We start from the raw sequence: 21,989 nt of genomic DNA, 5'->3' as shown, positions 1-21,989 counted from the left end.
GGTCGATGGTTGGGAAAGTGTTTGTTGTTTTTGCTTGGATTTGTTTCGATGAAAACTTGAATAACTGCAGTTTTAGAAATCAAATATTTAAGTAAGTAAGTAATTTTTATTTATATAGCGCTTTTCCAGACCAGGGTCACAAAGCGCTTAAACAATCAAAACAATATACAATAAAGTATATACTTTAAAGGTCAAGATAAAACTGATAACACAACAGGAGTTCCAGAAAATCAAGGAAAAGCCTGAACAAATAGAAACATCTTAAGATGTCATGTTAAACGTCATGTTTACAAAAATACACTGTTTAAAATAAATAAATTGGTTTAAAGCTTAGAAATTAAATATTTTTTTAACAAAATTAAATAATCTTGAAAGAGAAATGTTCATGAATATATAACAAATAGGTTTTGGGTTAATGTTAATGTAAAAATGACTAATAAATTATGAAATAATTGACTATATTAAGAGAAGAATAAAGTAAATATTAGGGTTTGGGTGAAAAACTTAACTTCAATATTAACTAGTTAAATGTTCAGAGAAAACACACTTTTCTTCCTAAAGCAATGAACCAAAAAAAAAGCTGAAACACAACATTATAAATAAGTTATTTTATTCATGTTATAAAAGAAAATCCAGTTCACATTGAGAGTCTGAGATAAAAAGTGACTTTGGCTCGTGTAACAGTTGACGTAGGAAAGATGAAAAAGTATCGAATCATAATCCGGAGGCTCGAGGACGTCGAGGATCACGGCGACGCTTTCTTGGTGGCGAGAGCCGAGTGGATCCGAACGTGGAGCCGGTTCTCGAAGTCGTAACCAGCGAACTCCTCCTGAGGGCCACAGATCCAGAGTCAGTCGTTGAACGAGTTCACTTCCAGTGACATTTGACGGATGATTAAACGTGAAGATTTGCTTTAATCATCCGTCAAAGGTTTATTAATCCTGAATGTGGAAATTCTGTTAAACTCCAGAAACATTTTGAAATCCCAATCACTTTTTTTTTTTAAATGGGGACAGAAGTTAATGAATGGAAAAAATATAAATGAATAGTTTTATGAAGTAATTAAAGGGGTTAGAGTTTTTACCAAATAAAAATCATTATAAAAAGTACAGTAAGGAAGGAAGGAAAAGTAAAAATGATTAAAAAAAAAACATTTATGTACATGTACATTTTTTTAAATTATATTTCTGTTTTTTAAGTAAGTTATATAAGGTTGTTTTTTTTATCTTTCACGGGGTTCGGGTAAGAAAATTAAATGAGGAAAAAAAAAGTTTTTAAAACAGAAATAAAATGTATTCAAGGTGTTGGTGAGAAAATACATTTAAAACTTATAAAATAAATAAACAGTATTTTAAAATGAGGTGAGAATTGCTATTAATTGATGAGATCATTCTAGAAAATTGTTAAAAAAAAAAGGTTTTCAAGCTGTTAGTAAGAAAAAATACGTTAATGTTAATTTTAAATATTATTAAAAGGCATTTTAAAATGAGTGGATGAATTAATAAAAATGGAAAAATGTCCAAATTATGAAAATAAACAATGTGAAACATGTAATATCAAAGGAGTTAAAACATTACAATTATCTCCTGATGTTAAAATCCGCATTTCAATCTAAATGCATAAATAGCTGCATGTTAGGCCTGCACCGCCCACTGTCACCACCAGGGGGCGAGCTGAAGCCAGCGGCTCCATGTGAGCACCACGAGTCCCAGAGATGGTCACGAAGCGAGAGCACGAGGCTCAGAACAAACCTTAGCCTGAAGCATCAGCTTCCAACCCTTGTCGCTCGACTGGAACACAAAGACAGAAAAAAGGTCTCAGGATCCGAGGAGTCTCTGGAAAGTTCTCCGGACTCACCTCCGGACTCTTGATCAGCACGCAGGCGAGCTCGTAGCAGGCGTACGGCTGAACGTACGAGTTGCTCAGGAGGCCGACCTCGTCCTGCGCCGCTCGCTGGAAGTACTGCGGAGACGAGGAGACGTTAAACCAGAGGAGGGTCAGAAAGACCCGGGGGGGTGAGGGAGGGAGGGGGGGGGGTCAGGCACCTGCGCGGCTTCACCGGGCCGGTCCAGGCATCTGGCGACGGTGCCGAGCAGCAGGTTCTTGAGGCCGGCGCTGGAGACGTCGTCCACGGCCTGCAGCGCTGAGACAAAGATGGCGGTCAGTCTGCGCCCCGGCGGGTGACGGACAGGCGACCAAACCTCCGATCATGACGCGCAGCTTGTCGCCGGAGCAGTTGGGAAGAGCCTTCCACAGGTACAGGATCTCGATGGTGGACAGGACGCACAGATCCCGGGACAGGCTGGAGGTTCGCAGCTTCTCCGCCTGAAGGAGACACGAGGTCAAAGGTCGACGCCGTCTCACGCTCGCCGCCCGCCGCCCGCTCACCTTCTTCACCGAGAACAGCTCGATCTGATTGGTCCTCCGCCGGAACAGCCTCTGGACTTCCTTGAAGATGGAGAGCGCCCCCTGCAGGTCGCCGGCGGCTCCTTGACACACTGCAGGAAGGGTCACAGGGTCACAGGAGGAAGGGGGTCTTTTTAGGGTCTCCTGGACTCACCTCCGGTCAGGTAGGCGTAGTAGCACTGAGACCAGCGCGACTCCAGCCTGAGGCGCTCGAACGCTCGGAAGGCGTCGCCGTAGTTCAGCTCGATCATGCTGCACCAGCCTGGACCAGAACCAGACTTTTAACGCAAGGGAGAGCTGAGCTAGAAGGGTAAACTCTACTGGTTTAGGGACGGAGCCTAAAGGTTTTTTTTTTCGGAAGAGCAATAGGTGGAGCTTCTTCTTTACGCGTCTCGTCTTAATTAGGTTTCTGCCTACGAAACTAGTCAAGTTTAAGTTAGTTTATTTTGATTTAAAGGTTAATATATCACCTTTACTGTAACTTGTTTGTTTTCTATTTTAACAGTATAAATAATTGAAAGAATGAAAATAAATTAATGATACATTTCCCCCAAAAAAAATAATCTAAATACATTCATTAAAGTATTAATATATTAAAATATACTGTATAGAACAAAGGTAAAAGAGTGAGAACATGATTAAAAAAACATTTAATATAATATATAAATAAAATACATTTTAAAAACGCATCTAATAAGGGAAAATAAATATTTTAAAAAATACAGATTGATATATATATATATATATCAGTGTTAGTGCAGGGATGAGGGGGAAAAACTGTTTAAGTGGAGAAAAAAAAACTTTATAAAACTGTAAGATTAGAAAAGATGTTTTAAATTAATATTAATGACATTTTAAAAACAAGATATTTCACAAAATTTGATCATGAAAAGTGTAAAAAAAAAAAGAAAAAAAGCATTAAATTGTTTATTTAATGTATCTTTTTTGGCTTAGATAGATTCAAAATATTAAAACGTATATTTATTTAGATGTAAAAAGAAAAAAAAAAATTTAATATAATAAGAACTGAAGAAAACATGTTTTAATTTGTTAAGACAACTTTATAACACTAAGAACTGGGGGGGAAATACATTAATTAAAAATAATAATGCATTAAAAATGTAAAATAAAAATGATGGAAATAAATGTCAAAATGTATATAAGACATATACATAAAATAAGAAAAATAAATTGTGTTTAAAAGCATCGGTTAACGTCAACGTATAAAACATATACACTGTATATGATAATAAAAGTGGAAAAGAGAAAACAAGTTGATGAACTAGTTTGTGACAGAAAAGCTGCTGTTATGACTGATCTTCTTAGATCTTCTTCTGAATCTAAACTCACTTCAACTCTTCCTCGAACCTTCAAACCCTTCCATCGCTCGCAGCTACATACCTATTTCATACAAGCACACGTGCTGGATCTCCTTCTGGTCCGACGCCAGGTCTAAGGCGCTGCTGAAGGACGTCAAGGCGCCGCTGATGTGACACTGCGACGCGAAAACAATGGTCAAAGGTCAGAGGTCAAAACAGAAAACCCCACGAGTCCAGCGGATCTACCTCCAGACGCTGGACTCGGCCTCTGAAGAACATGAAGAGCGAGGAGTCCGGGTAGGTGGACTCTCTCTGGCGGAGGATGGACTTGGCTTCTCTGAGGCCCGCCTGCGTGTCCAAGCCGTCCAGGGCGAAGAAGGGCTGCACTACCGTGTGGTACCACAAGAGGGCGAGGCTGGAGGTCACAGTGAGAGACGCTCACGATTTATTTCATGATACGAGTATTATTATCAGTAGCACCAGAATATATTGAATTTATTGAAATGTTGTGGTTCAAGCATTTCCTTAATAATCATATTCAATCATTTCTATATTTATTTTTAATGATGAAATCTATTTATTTTTCTTGTGGAAAAGCGCTATACAAATAAAAATGACTTACTTACTTAATTTAGTTAGTTAGTTTGATTTTCTTCTTCCAATAATTAAAATAAATATCTAAATTAAATACTGTTTTATTCATATCCATTTAAATAAAGTTTGTATATATATATATATATATATATATATATATACAGTATATAAATAAAGTTACAGTGAGAACTAAATTGATATTAAATCAATATTCCTTAAAATGTATATTTGTTTAAATATATATTTTATATAAATCTAAATTAACTGTTGCTTTATTTCTAGTTCTTTAAATTATATGTACATCATTAAACCTAATTTAAAAGGAAACTTTATAACAATAAAAACTGAAAAAAAAGATCAAAGAATCATGTTTTTTTTAGTATATATAAAAACTTAAAAATAAATGGATAAAACAAAAAACATTTAAAATACAATAAATATATATTTTTAAACATATTTAAAGGAAAGACAAAAAAGCGCCAACGATCGGTCACGTGATCGTCTGCGCGTCGTGTGATTGGCCGAAAGTTTGATCCAGTAGCTCGGTGCTCTGTTGCTCTATTATACCAACATGTTTCTATTGAATTCAAGAGACTTCAAATGAATGAATATTCAATTGAAAAAATATATTTTGCAATTATTGGAATAAGAATATCAAACCCTATGTAAAAAACAATTTATTTTGAAAATGTATTAAATTAAACTTTATTATTGAACCAACGAATGTAATTATTAAATGAAAAATTAAACCGATATAGAAATAATTGATGTACATTTTCCCAAAAAAATGTATTTAATTCTTGACTTGGGGAATATTGTGGCAGCGACCTCCACAAGTACACACCCGGACTCACACACTCACGTGGCGAGCGGCGCCTTCATGTCTCGGCTCTCGCTGGCGTAGGTCAGCGCCGCCAGACCCTGACCTCGGTCGCCGGGGAAACCCAGCAGGTTGACGATCTTCAGCAGGTGCGGCGGCACCATGGAGATGCACAGGTGGAAGAGGCCGTAGCCGAAGCTGACCGAGCCCTTGAGCCGGTCCAGGGTCTCCGGGCCGATGCCGGGGTCCTGCGAGGAGGAGGACGAGGAGCAGGAGGAGGACGGCGAGCGCTTGTGTTCGGACGACGGTCTCCGCCGGCCGCCCTCCTGCAGGCGCGTGATGTCGCCGTAGCACTTGTTGTACATCTTCCAGGCCTTCCTGAGCACCCAGCCGCCCTTGATGTAGGCTGAGAGGGAGAGAAGATCAGCGTCGACGCCCACGACTGTGGTCCAGAGGGTTCTCACCCGACAGCTCCTGCTTGATGAAGGACAGCACGGCCAGGTACACCTGACAGTCGGCCACGATGATCTGCCTCTGGAGGCGATCGGCTGCAGTCCACCGGTGAGGATCCTGAGCCGCCCACACAGATGAGTCACCACTTTTACATTTATTGCATTTAGGCTTCGAATAAAGTGCAAACCTTCATGAAATCACCTTATAATTTATACCATTTAGGCTTTGAATAAAGTGCAAACATATATTAAATCACTATAACATTATCATTTATAGCATTTAGGTTTGAATAAAGAGCAAACTTTCATTAAATCAATGTAACATAATCATTTATACCATTAAGGCTTCGAATAAAGTGCAAACCTTCATGAAATCACCTTATCATTTATAGCATTTAGGTTCGAATAAAAAGCAAACTTTCATTAAATCAATGTAACATAATCATTTATAGCATTAAGGCTTCGAATAAAGTGCAAACCTTCATGAAATCACCTTATCATTTATAGCATTTAGGTTCGAATAAAGAGCAAACTTTCATTAAATCAATGTAACATAATCATTTATAGCATTAAGGCTTCGAATAAAGTGCAAACCTTCATTAAATCAATTTAACATTATCATTTATAGCATTAAGGCTTCGAATAAAGTGCAAACTTTCATGAAATCACTTTAACATTATCCTTTAAATTATTTAGGCGTCGAATAAAGTGCAATCTTTCATGAAATCACTTTAACTTTATCATTTATACCATTTAGGTTCGAATAAAGTGCAAACCTTCATTAAATCAATTTAACATTATCATTTAAACCGTTTAGGCTTTGAATAAAGGGCAAACCTTCATGAAATCACTTCAACATTATCCTTTAAATTACTTAGGCGTTGAATAAAGTGCAATCTTTCATGAAATCACTTTAACTTTATAATTTATACCATTTAGGTCCGAATAAAGTGCAAACCTTCATTAAATCAATTTAACATTATCATTTAAACCGTTTAGGCTTTAAATAAAGTGCAAACCTTCATGAAATCACTTTAACATTATCCTTTAAATTATTTAGGCGTCGAATAAAGTGAAATCTTTCATGAAATCACTTTAACTTTATCATTTATACCATTTAGGTTTGAATAAAGTGCAAACCTTCATGAAATCACTTTAACATTATCATTTAAACCATTTAGGCTTCGAATAAAGTGCAAACCTTCATGAAATTATTTCAACATCATCATTTATACTATTGAGGCTTCGAATAAAGTTCAAACATTCAGCTAATCATTTCAACATTTTCCCTAAATAAATAATAATAAATAAACAGTGACATCAACGGATTAAATAAATGAAAACATTGTCATATTTATTCAACAAAACTACTTTTAATGGGAAAAAAATATTTTAAAATCAAATATATATTTTATATATAAATAAAAGCAGTTACTTTAAATAAACAATTAATGAATGAACAGTAAACGAAAATAAATGCATGAATTTTATATTATTTGCTAAATATCATTATTCCAAGAAATTTCATTAATAATTAATTAATTACAATAAATAAATGTAATTTTTACAAAACAAAATGTATTGTTTATTTCTCTACATACTTTGGTATTGAAGTAAATAAATAAGTAAAATATAAATAAGCTGAAAAAATTAATCCAAAATAGCTCAATTTAAAAAGAAAATGGCAGAATGAATGAATTCAACTCAACTCATCCACAATAATTCTATATAATTAAATGTTTTAAATAAAATAAGTAACAATTTTAAAGTTTAACAAAAAAGTTTAAAAAATATATATATAAATATAAGCTCATCTTAAAATTAAATATAAAAAAGCTAAATTGCTGATTATATAGAATTAAAAGGTTAAATAAATAACATTCAAATAAATACAAAAAAAGAACAGACTAATATAAAATGGAAATAAAAGAAAGTTGCTAAATATTTTTAATTTTAAAATAAATCTAAGCAAATAATCCACAAATTAATTATTATTCAATAGTTTTTCATACCAAAATGCAAGTGTATTAACATAGTTTATTTATAGATATATAGAACTATATAAAAATACAACCGATTCGAAGACATTGACAAAAATCTGGTTAAAATTGCTTCAATTTATGTTAAAAATAAATCAAATATAGTTTGTTGAATTCTGCTGTAATCGTCAAGAAGCTCGAATAAAAAATGTGTAGCTTAGAAATATTACTTATTTTTAAGTTTAAATCCATGTTTTGTAAAAAGTCGTCGCTCACGTTTCTTCTGATCTTGTTCTTCAGCGACTCCATCATCCCGAAGTTCTCGCTCTCGCACAGTTTCTCCGTGGCCTTGAGGTCCTCGAACGCCACCTGCATCTTCTCGCCCTCGAAGGTCATCATGGCGTTCTAGGACGACACACACTCGTTAAAAAAAAAAAAAACACACACAACGCTTGTGTAGCAGCGACGACACTTTTTTTTCCCTCCACTCACCAGAAAACTCACGAAGCTGGAGCCGAAACTCATCAGAGGACTTTGATTCCTGTCAACGGATCAAAAGGAAGTGAGTCACGATCCGGGTCAGATACTGGGGTCACATGAAGGTGGGTCAGATACTGGGGTCACATGAAGGTGTCGCGAGGACGTAAGGTAAGGTAGAACTTTATTGTGAGATGACTTTCTTTTTTGCTGACGCGGTGAAAACAGGAAGACGCCCGCGGCGGTGCAATTAGCGGGAGAAATGACATTTGAGCTTTAAGTGGTCGGGGAACATTGGGGGGCACCAGCGGGGGGTCCTGGAACCAGTACCGAGAGATAATTGACTTGAGTCCTTTTTTTTTGGTTGTTGTTTTTTATTTACAAGAGGGGAAAAAACTTTATTAATACAGCTTTTAATTTGACATTTTACTATTCAGGCTCTGAAATATATAGAAAATAAGTAACTTTTTAAGTTTATCTACAAGTCCATCAGGTTCTAAAAAAATTAAAAAAAAGGAAAACTTGTTTCCTGATCAGACTTGAGTTACTTCCTGTTTTATGTTTTTTTTTTGTTTTTTTACTCTGCCATCATTTACGGAAATGCTAATATTAGACACGTATTGCGAAACTTGCTAAAGCCCACATCACATGAAATTAAATTGCGTAAAGATTTTAAAAATAAAGAATGAAATAAATCAATAGACTGAAAAGATAGAATGTTAAAAAAAATAAAAATAAAAAACAGTAACCATATAAAAACATATTGTGTCAATATTACAAATAGTCACAAAGAAGTATACAGTACACTGTGTAAATGTTTATTTAAATATCTTTTAAGTTTAAATTATTTGGGGGTTTGCTGTAATTTTCGTTTATGTTAAATACTTTTTGTGATACTTGTGTGTACAAAATATGCAGGTAAAAATAATAATAATGGTATGAAATTGTATGGATGAATAAAGTAAAGTTCTACCTAACCTCAATTTTGTTTGGGGGTTTTTGGACTTCGCTGGGATTTTCCATAGCGTTAGCATTAAAAAATGGATCTTGAAACATTGCGTGTATTTGCGTTTTAAAATAACAAATGAATAAAAGCAACTAAAAATAGATTTAAACATATTTAAATACTCTTAAAGGTTTTAAAAGGCAGGTGAAATATTCTTTGTATCGTTTGTTTTTGTTATTTATCTTTAGACCTAGATTGTGTCATCTTGTTTTTGTTCTTTCTTTTTATATCTTTGTTCTTGTTCTTATTCTTTTTTATGAACAATCGTCTGTATTGGAAAAACAATTTTTCATCAAAAGTTCTACTTTACCTTAAATTATTTAAAAATATATACATTTATATTACTTACTTACATATTTTAGCAATGTTTATTGGCAAGAATCGGAAAATACGATACACATTACGATACAGGGTCAACAGTACGATATATTGTGATACTGTAGTAACAAGGATATATTTGTAGTATTATCGAGTACTTGACGCTGGTGTTGCAGTATTTACAGACCACATGACTCTTGATGAAGTCGTAACTGCTTTCATTTGTTTTGAAACCAAAATATGTCCAAACATCAGCTTTTAAAAGCTCCTGGAGTCGACTGTATCCTCTCGTCCTCAGTCTACACCGGATCTCACCGGATATTATATATGGTTTCTTTAGTTGCGGAGGACGTAACGACTGCTGCCATCTAGCGGCCGGACGTTTAATGGCAAACAAAAATGAACAAACCCCGTCTTTATGTGCATGTTAATAGTAAATAAATAAATAAACTATTTACTTTTATACACACTTTAATGAAATACTAACCATATAATAACTATGTTGAAAATAAAATGTGAGTTGAAAGCAAAAAAATGTTTTATATATTATATATTATATTTATATTGAAATATAACTATTGAGTAAATTTGTAAAAATATGTTTTGTTGCTCATAGTTAAAAGAACATATTTTAAGTTAGTTCTAGAACGATGTCATGAAGTCTTTAAAGTATTTTGTTGATACAAACATGACTAAGTTTTCGGCTAAATGAACCGAAGTATCGGTACTTTGATCTGACAGATCCATGAGAGACTCGGAGTAGATCCCACCCTGAAATATAATATAGTTTCTAAGCTATAGTACGTTATATAAGCAGTACTTATACTTCAGAGAGTTTATTATCGAAGTTGACTTTTAGATCAGGGTGTGTAGCGCCCACTGCAGGCGACTCGTGTCACTGCAGGTGTCGCTGAAACTCCCGAGTTAAAAAACTTGTTGAGTTTTAACCGGTTTCGTCTCGTGACTCGTTGAACACACATACCTGTGGGCTCGGAACAGCTCGTCGCTCTGCTTGAAGCCGTTGTTGAGCAGCAGGTTGATGCCCTCCAGAGCCAGCTCCGCGTCCGCCTCCAGGTCCGGGACCGGGGTCGCCTCCGCGGCGGGGGGCTTCGGTTCGGCCATGCGGAGGAACCGCCGGGGCGGGGCGCGGGGGACGGACAGTCGGCGGGAAAGGAAGACGAGGTGAGGACGCCGACAGGTGGACGAGACTCAGCCGTCGGCGCGGTTCCGGGACACCGACATTATTCCGGATTTAAGTTCGATTATTTTCTGCGTTGAAATCGATGTGTTCGGCGGCGAACCGCAGCGTCGAGGTGGATGTTCTGAGGCTGACTGAGCTTCTGTCGCTGCTCACGCAATGTCAGGAAACACGCCGCGTTCAAAGGCAAATTGGAAATGTGAATTTTCAAAACTCAACTCCGTTAAACGAGCTTTATAAACCTAAAGAAAAATCAAAAGCGAATAAAAATAATTTCAAGGACAATTTAAAATCGAGGCATGTGTGTTTTTGTCCCAAAATACTTTTAAAAACATGTTATTAGAAGAAAGCGATCGTAGATACATAACTGCTATGAACGCAACACTGAGGTGGGCGTGACGTATTGTGATTGCTGAGCTCGGATCCAATCAAAACTCCAGATGCGTGATCGAACGCGGAAGTCGATCTTAAATAAACTATTCTTTAAATAAGTGTTAGTACTTTGGAATGCAATTATGAAAGATAAATATTGGGGGAGAAACGTGTTTTTATTTAAAAAATAAAATGTAATGTCGAATAAAATAAAGGAGATTAAATTTAAAAAATGTATCACATTAATACAAATGCATATTTATATTTATATATTATATCTCGATTCATTGAAACTAACTGTGAATGTCGACACCATCAAAAAAATACTGGAAGGATATAGCAGTGTTTATTAAATTGAATAATGTTACTATAATAATACATTATATAATAATAAATACTATCTTCTCAAAGACATACTGTTGTTTTATCAAGATAAACAAGTGAGCGTCTTATGGATCTTTTCTTCATCCTCAGAAAATATCACAAATATTCATTAGATATTGCACATTAAAGATGTACACTCAAAGTAATAAAAAGATTAAATTAAATTAAATGTATGTGATTTAGTCTGGGATATACATAGGAACATGTGATTTTTGCTTTGGGTTTTCTAAAGATTCAGTTGTTGTTGGATAACTTCATTTTGTGAACACATTTAAATGTGTTTTTATCATTATTTTCTGTCTATTATTATTGTTTTTATGGGTTTTTTTTATGTTTCTTATATTTCATCAAGTGTTTTTTTTTCGGATCTGGTGCGATTTTGTAAACAACAAATATCTCTTGTTTCAAATATTTCATTTAAAAATAAATACTATAAAAATAATCTTAATTTATCAGAATCAGAAATATATATATACGTTGAATTTTTCATCTAGAAAAGTTCATCCTCTCTTTCATTCCAGCATCACTACTAGTCTAACAATGACAACAACGACGTGTGATCGAGTCACTTAACAACATTTAAATACAAATACAGCGCGTACATCACACTGCTGTCAAGTTAACTGTCACTCAGGATTCTTCACTTTTGAGTCAAACTTAAATCTGGAGAGTTTTCGCTGAACTTTACGCTAAATTCCCAAAACGCCATTTAATAGGAGCGTCTTCCTTGTAATCCTTTACTACCACGGCTCTATATTGTTCAAAATCCACGTTTGCTAATCCTTTTTATATTATTTGTTCATTCATCTTTTTCTACCCTTCCTTCCCATGATGCAACACTAATAGTCTCAGGGACTCATTAATCCTCGTGCTATTAGATTGTTTAATTCAAGAGTTTGGGGGCAGAAGTGAAGTGAAAACATGACTGTATTCCATGTTAATGTTTGTGTCCTTTGTCTGTGTTATTTGTGACTAAGCGTCTATATTGTGGTATCTTATTGGATCAATAAAGTTCTATCTATCCATCCATCCATCCATCCATCCATCCATCCTTCCGTCCATCCATCCATCCATCCATCCATCCATCCATCCTTCCATCCATCCATCCATCCTTCCATCCATCCATCCATCCATCCATCCATCCATCCATCCATCCACCCATCCATCCATCCACCCACCCATCCATCCATCCATCCATCCATCCACCCATCCATCCATCCACCCACCCACCCATCCATCCATCCATCCATCCATCCATCCATCCATCCATCCATCCATCCATCCATCCATCCACCCATCCATCCATCCACCCACCCATCCATCCATCCACCCACCCATCCATCCATCCATCCATCCATCCATCCATCCATCCATCCATGCATCCATCCATCCATCCATCCATTCAAATTCCCAAAACACCATTAAATAGGAGTTGCGTCTTCCTTGTAATCCTTTACTACCACAGCCGTACTCTATATTGTTTAAAATCTACGTTTGATAATCCTTTTGACATTATTTATCAGTTCATTCAGCTTTTTCCATATCCATTGATTGTTTAAAACGAATTTAGATTTATATTTTCAGCGAATTGAAAGGTCTCAGACCATTAAATATGGTTTAAGGTTAAAGATTTTGAAAATATAATTTTAAATATATTGATAATTAAAACGTAATATTTCAGCTATGACTCTTATATCAATGTCAAAAATAACAGATTCATGAAGCTGTAAATCAATATTTATCCACAAATCTATGACTGCCATAGATCTAGAGGATGTAGACGAACATCCCACAACGTATCACAACAATTCAATATAGAATTATTAACAAAATCACATATTTTTCAAGTACATGTTCTGTGACATAAAAGGCGTTTTATTTTAGCTTGAAATCATCTTTATTTAAGAACAATCCAAATATGTACAAAATGAAAAATATAATTTAACAAAAAGCTCCAGATCATCTCGAGAAAAGATTCCATCAGATTATCATCAATGAAAAGAGGGAGGAGTTTGTACAGGGATTGAAATCAAAAGAATGCTCTTGAAAAGTCAACAAATCATGCATGTTTTTGTGTTTTCAGCCTTAAAAAGAAGGAATGCAAACGACCCCATAAAACAACATTGATTAAAAACAACAACAAAAAAGAGACAACGTTGGAAAATATCATGCAAGCACAAAAACCCTGATTTGAAAAAAGTCGGTACAAAGATGTAAACTGCAACACAAAGACAACACATAGAGATTATGGTTTCATCGTAGCACCGTGTCAAGAGGCGTCTTAAAGTGCTGCTGGAGTAGCTTCGTAGAATCAGATAATAAAAGCTTCCAAATAAATCAAATGATCGGGAAGAAAAAAGCTTTTTCTGGAGTGACGAGAATTACAAATAAATATTGTGAGAATAACACAAATGACACACACACACACACACATTCACCGTCTCTGTATCAGATTGCACGTTCAAAAAAATGTGGACATGGTCCCTCTATGGGTTTTTTTGTTTGTTTGTTTTTTTCAACCGATGCTATACCACGGATCATCCGGGACACTCCCGCAGATTGACGGGACCGAAGACGGAGGACAACCTGTCGAAGGCGACGGGTTCGCCGTTGAGCTTCATGTCCTGGATGCAGCCGACGAAGGAGGTGGTGACGGGAGGAGCGTTCTGCACCACAGCTTCTGCCGGTGGGGAAAACTCACGCGTCAGAATATCAAGGAGGATTATAGTCATTATTGATGCTACTTCATCACCAACAATGTGTCAGTTCTAGGAGATTTGAGAGCAGATTTAATATGTAGATCTTAAGTAAACTCCACTAGGGGGCAGCACTACTTCCTTCATTACTTAAAGCAGCACATTTCATGCTAAACGTGAAGAGTGACATCAATATTTTGTCATTCAGAAGTTTAAAATTGAACTTCTATATAACCAGTTCAACACAAAATTCCAAAAAGATTTTAGGAATAAAAACCATCACTTCGGGGTTTTTTGAATTCCCTTTTTTTTTTTTTACATTTTATTACATATTTAAGGTTAAATAAAACACTTGATGGATCTTACTTTATTTATCCCTCTAAGACCTGTAATCCCCTATTTATTTATTAGTTTATTTATTAGTTTATTAACGGAGCTAAACGTGCTTCTGTCAAGATCAGGCCCGCTGGCCACATGCAGCCCTTTGACTGGATTCATGTGGCCCTTTTGACCTTGAAGAAACTAACAATTTAGTCTCTAAATATGACTAAATATTTTTTGTTTGAGGACTTTTGTTGTGTGCGTTTGTCATTTTTATGAATATAAAAATAATATTTTGGGGCGAAAAGTGCTTTTATATCACATTTTATCTAAAAAAAATATATATGATATGAAATACCATATTATAATAATAATATTATCATGAAATAATGATTGTAACACAAAATATGATTTTTACATTTTTAGGTAAATTTTATTAGAATCAGAATTGTTTTATTTCTGTTTTCAGGGAAAACCACTACATGGGAATTTATTTCGATATAAACATGAAATAAAATGTAAAATAAAATAAATAAAACAGTTCAACTATTTACATATAACTCAATTTTATACTTCTCATTTATTTTAGTTTTAAGGGCCCCTCGAAACTTTAACACACTGTATGAACTGTGGCCCCTGAAGAAATAGCTGCAGTATTAGAGTGTTAAGGTACACGTGTGTTCACAAAAGTGTCACATTTTCACGTCTGGACTATTGTAACAGTTTGTTTTCATGTCTTAACAAGAAGGATCTGTCTCGCCTGCAGTTAATACTAAACTCTGCAGTGAGAATTCTGACCCGCTCTAGTAGAAGAACTCACATTTCTCCGATCCTTAAAACTTAAAACTTAAAACTCTTCACTGGCTGTCAGTTTCTTTCAGGATCAACTTTAAAATTCTGGTTCTTACTTTCAGATCTATTCATGGTCAGACCTTACATCAGTGATCTGATCCAGCCTTACACCCCAGCTCGGGCTCTAAGGTCCGTGGCCTACTTCCATCTTATTGCATGATCAGATCAAAAGGAACTCACCGGGCACGCCGCCGACAAACAGCGGGTCTTTGGTCAGAGTGGTGGTGGAGGTCGGGGGTCCGATCTTGTAGTTGTCCAGAGTGTCCACGTACAGCTGCACCACGTTCTTCCTCTTGATCACCGAAATCTTGTGGAACGTTCCGTCACAGAGCGGCTTCTTGGGCTGAACCGACACCCGGAACTCGCCTCTGCCGTTGTTCACGCGAGCGACGATCTTTAAGTGAGAAAATCAGCTTTAATCATACATGTTCTTACATTAAAAAATGCAGTGCATTGTGGGAAGTAAACGCCGTCCCGGTCTCACCTCTCCGTCCAGCATGTAGACGCTGAGGTAGTGACCGGCGTCGGGTCCGTCCTGGTTCCGTCCGGAGTCCCCGACGTGCAGCAGGAGCCCGGTCAGCGCCCGAGGACGGATGTTCATCAGCATCTCGAAGCTGGAGCCGACCACGAACGACTCGTCTGCGGCGAGAAAAAAAGGAAGTCGGTATTTTTCATTATGAGGAAATTGTTTACAAAGATAATAAGTTAATAAAAATGGTCATAAATGGCAAAAGTGTATCAGAAAAAAAGGAACGAAAACTGTTGAAGCCATGAAACTAGGGGCCACATTTTATAACTATTACTACTAAACTATCTTCCCTCACTTTTTTCTCCCTCCATCAACACTGAGTCTCGTTCTGCTCCAGGTTTCTGCCTTGTAAAAGGAAGTTTCTTCAAGTGTCTTGAGATAACCTTTGTCGTGATAAGACACTTTAAATAAAATTGAACAAAAAAAAATGTTAATTAAGATCAAGATTACTTTGCAAAACGATATGATTTTATGAAACTTTTCTTTTTTTTAAATCATTTATCTGATATAAAAGCAAACTTTTTTTTCCCGACAAAAAAATAAAACTGAAAATAAATATTCACAAAAAAATGACATAAAAAGAGGAGAAAACAAAAACCGCATTTACATATTTAGAGTTAAACTAGTAATGAATAATAAAAATACAACATAAAATACACAAATGAAAAAATAATGATATTGTTGAAGGAAATTAAAAAATCAAAAATAAGATTTTGCATTAGTGTGTGTTGTGTCACATGTGAAAACAAACATAAAAAGGAAGATTTCCAACTCTTTCTGACGACAAGAAGTGACTTTTCAGGCCAAATTCGGGTCCCTGGGCCTCAAGCACCTAAACTAGAGTCAGCTATAAATGTTGTTAGTCCGCGGGAGGAAACCGGAGTACCCAGAGGACACACAGGGATCACAAAGCGTTTCTTACTGATGACGACGTGTCCTCCGTCGCCGGAGAAATAGGCTCCTCTCTGCGTCTGTCCGTCAAAGCAAGGCCCCGCCCCTCGGTTGCTGCTGGGCTTCAGCATGGCTGCTCCGTTCATCTTGAAGTTCCTCACGCAGCCGGACACGCTGTGCTTGGGAAGCGCTTTGGCCTGCGATGGAGATCAGGAGTCAGTGGTTCCTTCGAGGAGGACCAGAGGTTCCTCACCTTCAGCAGCTTGTGGAGAGACTCCGGAGCGTTGCCCACGAACACCGGGGACGTGAAGTGCTTCATGGACGAGAGCTCGGCCGCCGTCAGCTGTCCGTCCAGAGCTCGGATCCCGTCGACCACCAGCCGGAACTTCTTCTTCTCCAGGCTGAACATCACCTGGGGTTTTAAATTCATAATATTATTTAATGAATTAATAATAAAAAGCATTATTATAAAAATAATGGAGCTGTTTTCTAAAGTGTCTGACAAGAAAATACATGATTTACAACATATCATATAAAATACTTTAGTAAAAAATAATTTAAAAATAAATAATTCAATACATGACAACTGTATATATAAATATATATATATATATAATTAAAATAAATAAAAAAAAGAATAATTAGAAAATAATATTTCAGTAAAAAATAAATGGTTACATGAAATGTAGTTGATATTTATATTATTAATACATGATATTCTTCTTGTTAGTCTATATCCTGTAATATATTAAAAAAAAGTAATGGAGCCATTTTCTAAAGCGTCTGACAAGAAAATACATGTTTTTTACAACATAACATTTAAAATACTTTAGTAAAAAAATTATTTAAAAATAAATAATTCAATACATGACAACAGTCTATATATATTTTAATTATATATCATTTTATTAAATAAATAATTTAATAAATAGAAAACAATATTTCACTAAATAATAAATGGTTACAGAAAATAGTAGTTTTATTTTATTAATACATGATATTCTTCTTGTTATTATCTATATATATCTAGGAAATCAAAAATAATACAATTAAAATTTAATAATATTATTATTTTTATTTATTTTTTACAATATCATTTTTTTTGTGAATGGCTAGATGAAAATATATCACATAAAAACTATAAAGACTAACTACACTTATTCTTTGTCAAGATAACAACAAGAACTATATATATAAAAAAAAGATAAATAATATAAATGAAAAAAGAATGACCAGAGATATTAATTTGTTTTTTTAACCAGATGGAAAAAATATAACATTAAATATAAAAATAAATCACTGTTCAAATATTCAATATCGAGATAATAAACGCTTTTTTTTTTTTTTCACATTTGAATAAATAAATAATTTAAGTAGGTAAGTAATTTATATTTATATTTCACAAGCGCCTAAACAGTAAAAAATATTTTATTAAAAAATACTCTAAAATATATACATATAAATATATACTAAAACATAAATATTTATTAGCACTTGAACGATTATAAAGTGTTTTATTGTATATTTATATTCTTTCTTTATAAAATATGTTGACACAGATGCTGAAATATGAGTCACAATATAACGGTACATCATTTTATGATTGAAATAATATATTATTAAACAATATACGTTGAAAAAACAAGAATAACAAAGGACTCACCGAGTGCCACCTCCCATCGTTGTACTTCTCCCGGTTGAAGATCTCCTTGTTCTTGCCCACAGAGAGTCGGATTCTGCCCTTGGACACGTAGAGCGCCAGGTGAGAGGCGCCCCCTCTGGTGGCGGCGAAGAACAGCAGCCCCTCGGCCGAGCGCGTCTTGACGTCCAGAGAGAAGTGAGGCCTGTGAGGGACGCACACGTGACCAGATGCCTCAGCGTGACGTCACTGGCTGGAAAAAAAGGACAGTCACGTGACTCACCGGGGCAGCAGCACCTGGAGAGGGAGGCCGTAGCTGAGGCTGCTGATTGGTCCTCCCATGTGGTGGGCGTGTCTGAGCAGGGCGGGCTGGAGGCAGTGAGACGAGGCGTCGTTCGTGGACTTTGACGAGTCCTGGAAACAAACGTTTAAATTATTTATTTTATATTCTTAAGGTTAAAAGCAGTACACGCAAAAACATAAACGCAACCCTTTTTTACTAGTTTAAAAAATAATAATATAAATATAAACGCAAAATAAAAACTAAATGTTTATTTTTTAATAACAATATGACAATAAAATATCTTAAGATAAAAGTCAATATAAAATGAGAATATTAGGACACAAAAGTATTATATATAAATCATTGTTAATAGAAAATTATTTTCAAAAATAAACATCCAAAAATAAATACTTTATTAATAAAAACATAAAAGGACAGAAAAAGGTTTTTTTTCAAGCTTCAGTTTTGAAACATTACACGAAAATATTTGTGATTTTTAAAAAAAAGAAGAAATAATGGTCAAATATAGCATCAATTAACATTGTTTTTTTTAAGAGTGCTTAATGAGAGATGGCGAGACTGTCCCTAGATCATTATGGGATGTCTTTTGTTTTCCTTCTAATCGGGCACTTAAGTATAACTTTTAAAAAACATTCGATATTATGAAAAATAATATGAATAAAAACGTGAATATCAACTAATGAAAAATGTATTTTAAATTAAAAGTGAATGTAATAATTACATTTATTTATGATTTTAAAACCTTAGAAATTCAACTTTGTATCTTCCTTTTATTTGCGATGACATGCTCAGACTTCTGTCGCTACGCAACAAGGTGCTGTCGCCATGGATACCAAAAAAACAGTGTAGATACCTGAACATGCTACACTGGGTCGACTCTTGTTCTCCGTTATTTTAAACTTGAAAACTTTGTATTTTATTATTTAAAAAAACATGTTTAAATCATTTTTATGTTGAGTTAAAAAATAAACTTTCATTGATGAAGCTTCTCCAGAGTGAATGACGTGATTAAAAGATAAAACTGTCTTCTGGCTCAGCTCTTATTACAGCTGGAGTCCAAACAAGAGCCTAAAATAGAAGTGGGCCCGATAATAGGAGGTGATCCACGTCCCTGCAACATGGAGGCCATTACGACCACATCAACAGAGCGTCCGTGAAATCATGTCCCAATTATGACCTCGTAAATCCAGGGTCACAGGGGCAGCAACTTGACTAAAGAGCCCCAGACTTTAACCTTTTAGCTCAGCTCTAACTTAAGACTTTACATCAACGTTTCTATAACTTCCTTCCCTCACTTGCCCCACAAGACTTTCTACCACGACCCAGACTGTAACTTGGAGTAGCTGATCCTCATCCCCGCCCTTTATCTCATGTTTTCAGATCATTCCCGTGAGATCATGAGACAAACAAATGAACAACTGTTTTGAATTAAGGTTTGTGAGAAATGAAGGGGTGATTGTGAGACAGTTAGAGGTGATTCAAGGTCAGAGGTCAGAGGTCGATGTTAGGATCAGGAGTGAAGCAAGAAACGAGACGTGAGCGGATTCGTGTGATTCATGTCTTTATGGCGATGATTAGAAGACAAGACACATGACGATGGATAATGTTTGATTGATGCTGTGATCATGCAACGTTTTTTTATTTTTATTTATTGATGCAGTGGAGTGCGAGCGATCGAGTTGGGGGGGTCACGGGGTCTCCCTCGTCATCTCTGGAAACAAGGCAGCAAATAGTGAACGACAAACCACAAGACAGTTTTTGGAGAACATCAGAAAGAAAACCTGCTGCTGGACTGACAAACAGAACCTGCTTCGTTATTTTTAGTCACTGGATAATGATCAGATTCTCATCAAAACTCAGTACAAGAATTCATCAGCATGAACCAGAACAAAGTTGAAATCTTGTTGTTTTTAAAGCATTTAATCGTGTTTTTTATGATTTAACTCAATCATTTTTATATTAAGAAGTTATTTTTTATTGAATAATTGAATTGAATAATATGTTTATTGGAAGGTTGAGTTTAGTTTTTCGATTAAATTCATTTTTGATGAAAAAAACTTGAATATTTACAAAATGAAACAATGTTTTACACAGAGTTTGATGTATATAACTTCCATAATAATTCATAAATATATGTTTTAAAATCATTCAATATAAATATGTTGGAGCTAAGTTATTTATTCATTTAGGAAACTTCAATTTTTCTTTTATTTATAAAAAAAAACAACTAACTTTCAACAAAGAAATAACTGAATTAAATCGGATGCTTAAAAAACAACAACATTTGAACTTTTGAAATGTAAAACTAAACCATTCAATATCATGATGGATAAACCTCTATACGAACAAATAAAAAGCAGTTTTATTTGGTGGTTTTTTTTTTCATTATTCATTTCTAAAAAGATGTCAAAACCAAATCACCTTATTGGGCTTGTCCAGCATCTGCTGGGCCGGACTGTCGCTCTCGCACACGTCCAGCAGAACTCTCCCAGAAGACGTAAACGTGCTCAAATCTTCTGGTTCGAACAGATGATCAGGCCTGGAAAAAAAGAGGGAAATGATTGTCAGTTTTGGGAACAACGTTATGAAGAGCATCTACCCCTCCTTTGGTCCTAAAGTTACCGTCTTGTGTAAAGGTTGGAGAGGCAGCCCTTGAGATCATCCTTGCCCAGGTACAGAGAATTGCCGGTGCCGGCGATGTCGGTGGTGCCGGGCTGCTCCAGACCCCGGTCCTGATCGTCCACCACCAGCTCCACCTTGCCGCTCCTCTTGGACACGGTCACGTAGTGCCAGAGGCCGTCGTTGTACTGTTTGTTGGACTTGAACTTCTTGTTGTTGAAGGCCAGGACCACGTAGCCGTTCTCCAGAACCACCTGGACCCCGTTGGTCTGCTGCTTGTTCTGCAGGATCAGAGCCCTCGTCTCCGTGGTCTTGAATCCCACCGACAGGACCACGTCGCTGGCCAGGCTGAACCCGGGCAGCTCTTTGTACAGGGAGCTTTGAGGGATGAATTCTGCTTTACGAGAAACCTACGACGCAAAACATTTATAGACTCCAGCACGACACGGAACACAGAGGAGCAGAAGAAACTGACCAGAGACTCTTGGGGGCAGCCTTTGCTGATGCCCAGCGGCTCGTCCACCGGTCTATAACCTTTGTTCAGCTTGGTATTGGCCACACAGCCTTTGAATGGTCGTGCGGTGATTTTAAATCTGTTCGAAAAAGGAAAGGACATATTTTTAGAACATTATTTTTTATATTTTATATTTGCTTTTTTTGTTGTTAACATTAATTAAATCTTTCTGATGTATTTGTTGAATTGTTTCAGTATTTCTATTAAAGCTGTCTTATCTATCCATCCATCCATCCATCTATCAATTCATCTATCTATTCATGTATCCATCCATCTATCTATTCATCCATCCATCCATC

At 35.8% G+C, this 21,989-nt stretch overlaps 2 protein-coding genes across 2 annotated transcripts in view; both read right to left on the bottom strand.

The window, feature by feature from the left end:
• Positions 1-597: 597 nt before the first annotated feature.
• Positions 598-10,869, bottom strand: LOC148063819 (tetratricopeptide repeat protein 39C-like). The gene is made up of 14 exons (XM_087811299.1): positions 10,354-10,869; positions 8,063-8,111; positions 7,847-7,975; positions 5,604-5,709; positions 5,182-5,545; positions 3,972-4,140; positions 3,808-3,901; positions 2,561-2,668; positions 2,389-2,498; positions 2,202-2,325; positions 2,046-2,143; positions 1,858-1,962; positions 1,752-1,790; positions 598-829 (listed from the first exon to the last, which is right to left on the bottom strand). The coding sequence occupies exons 1-14, from the start codon at positions 10,491-10,493 to the stop codon at positions 746-748; spliced, it is 1,719 nt and encodes a 572-aa protein (XP_087667425.1). The 5' UTR covers positions 10,494-10,869; the 3' UTR covers positions 598-745.
• Positions 10,870-13,198: 2,329 nt separating this feature from the next.
• LOC148063818 (laminin subunit alpha-3-like) overlaps positions 13,199-21,989 on the bottom strand; it is an 82,489-nt gene continuing 73,698 nt past the window's right edge. The window contains exons 68-77 of the mRNA XM_087810230.1: positions 21,652-21,769; positions 21,180-21,586; positions 20,979-21,096; positions 18,537-18,667; positions 18,278-18,458; positions 16,868-17,026; positions 16,646-16,811; positions 15,679-15,833; positions 15,375-15,588; positions 13,199-14,005 (exon numbers count right to left, since the gene is read on the bottom strand). Of these exons, the coding sequence (XP_087666356.1) occupies positions 13,863-14,005; positions 15,375-15,588; positions 15,679-15,833; positions 16,646-16,811; positions 16,868-17,026; positions 18,278-18,458; positions 18,537-18,667; positions 20,979-21,096; positions 21,180-21,586; positions 21,652-21,769 (1,792 nt within the window). The 3' untranslated portion in view covers positions 13,199-13,862. The remainder of the gene's footprint in view (positions 14,006-15,374; positions 15,589-15,678; positions 15,834-16,645; positions 16,812-16,867; positions 17,027-18,277; positions 18,459-18,536; positions 18,668-20,978; positions 21,097-21,179; positions 21,587-21,651; positions 21,770-21,989) is intronic.

The sequence above is a fragment of the Callionymus lyra genome, chromosome 16 (assembly GCF_982586985.1).
Source record: "Callionymus lyra chromosome 16, fCalLyr1.hap1.1, whole genome shotgun sequence".
Taxonomy (NCBI): Eukaryota; Metazoa; Chordata; class Actinopteri; order Syngnathiformes; family Callionymidae; genus Callionymus; species Callionymus lyra.
This window is presented reverse-complemented; position numbering and strand designations above follow the sequence as displayed.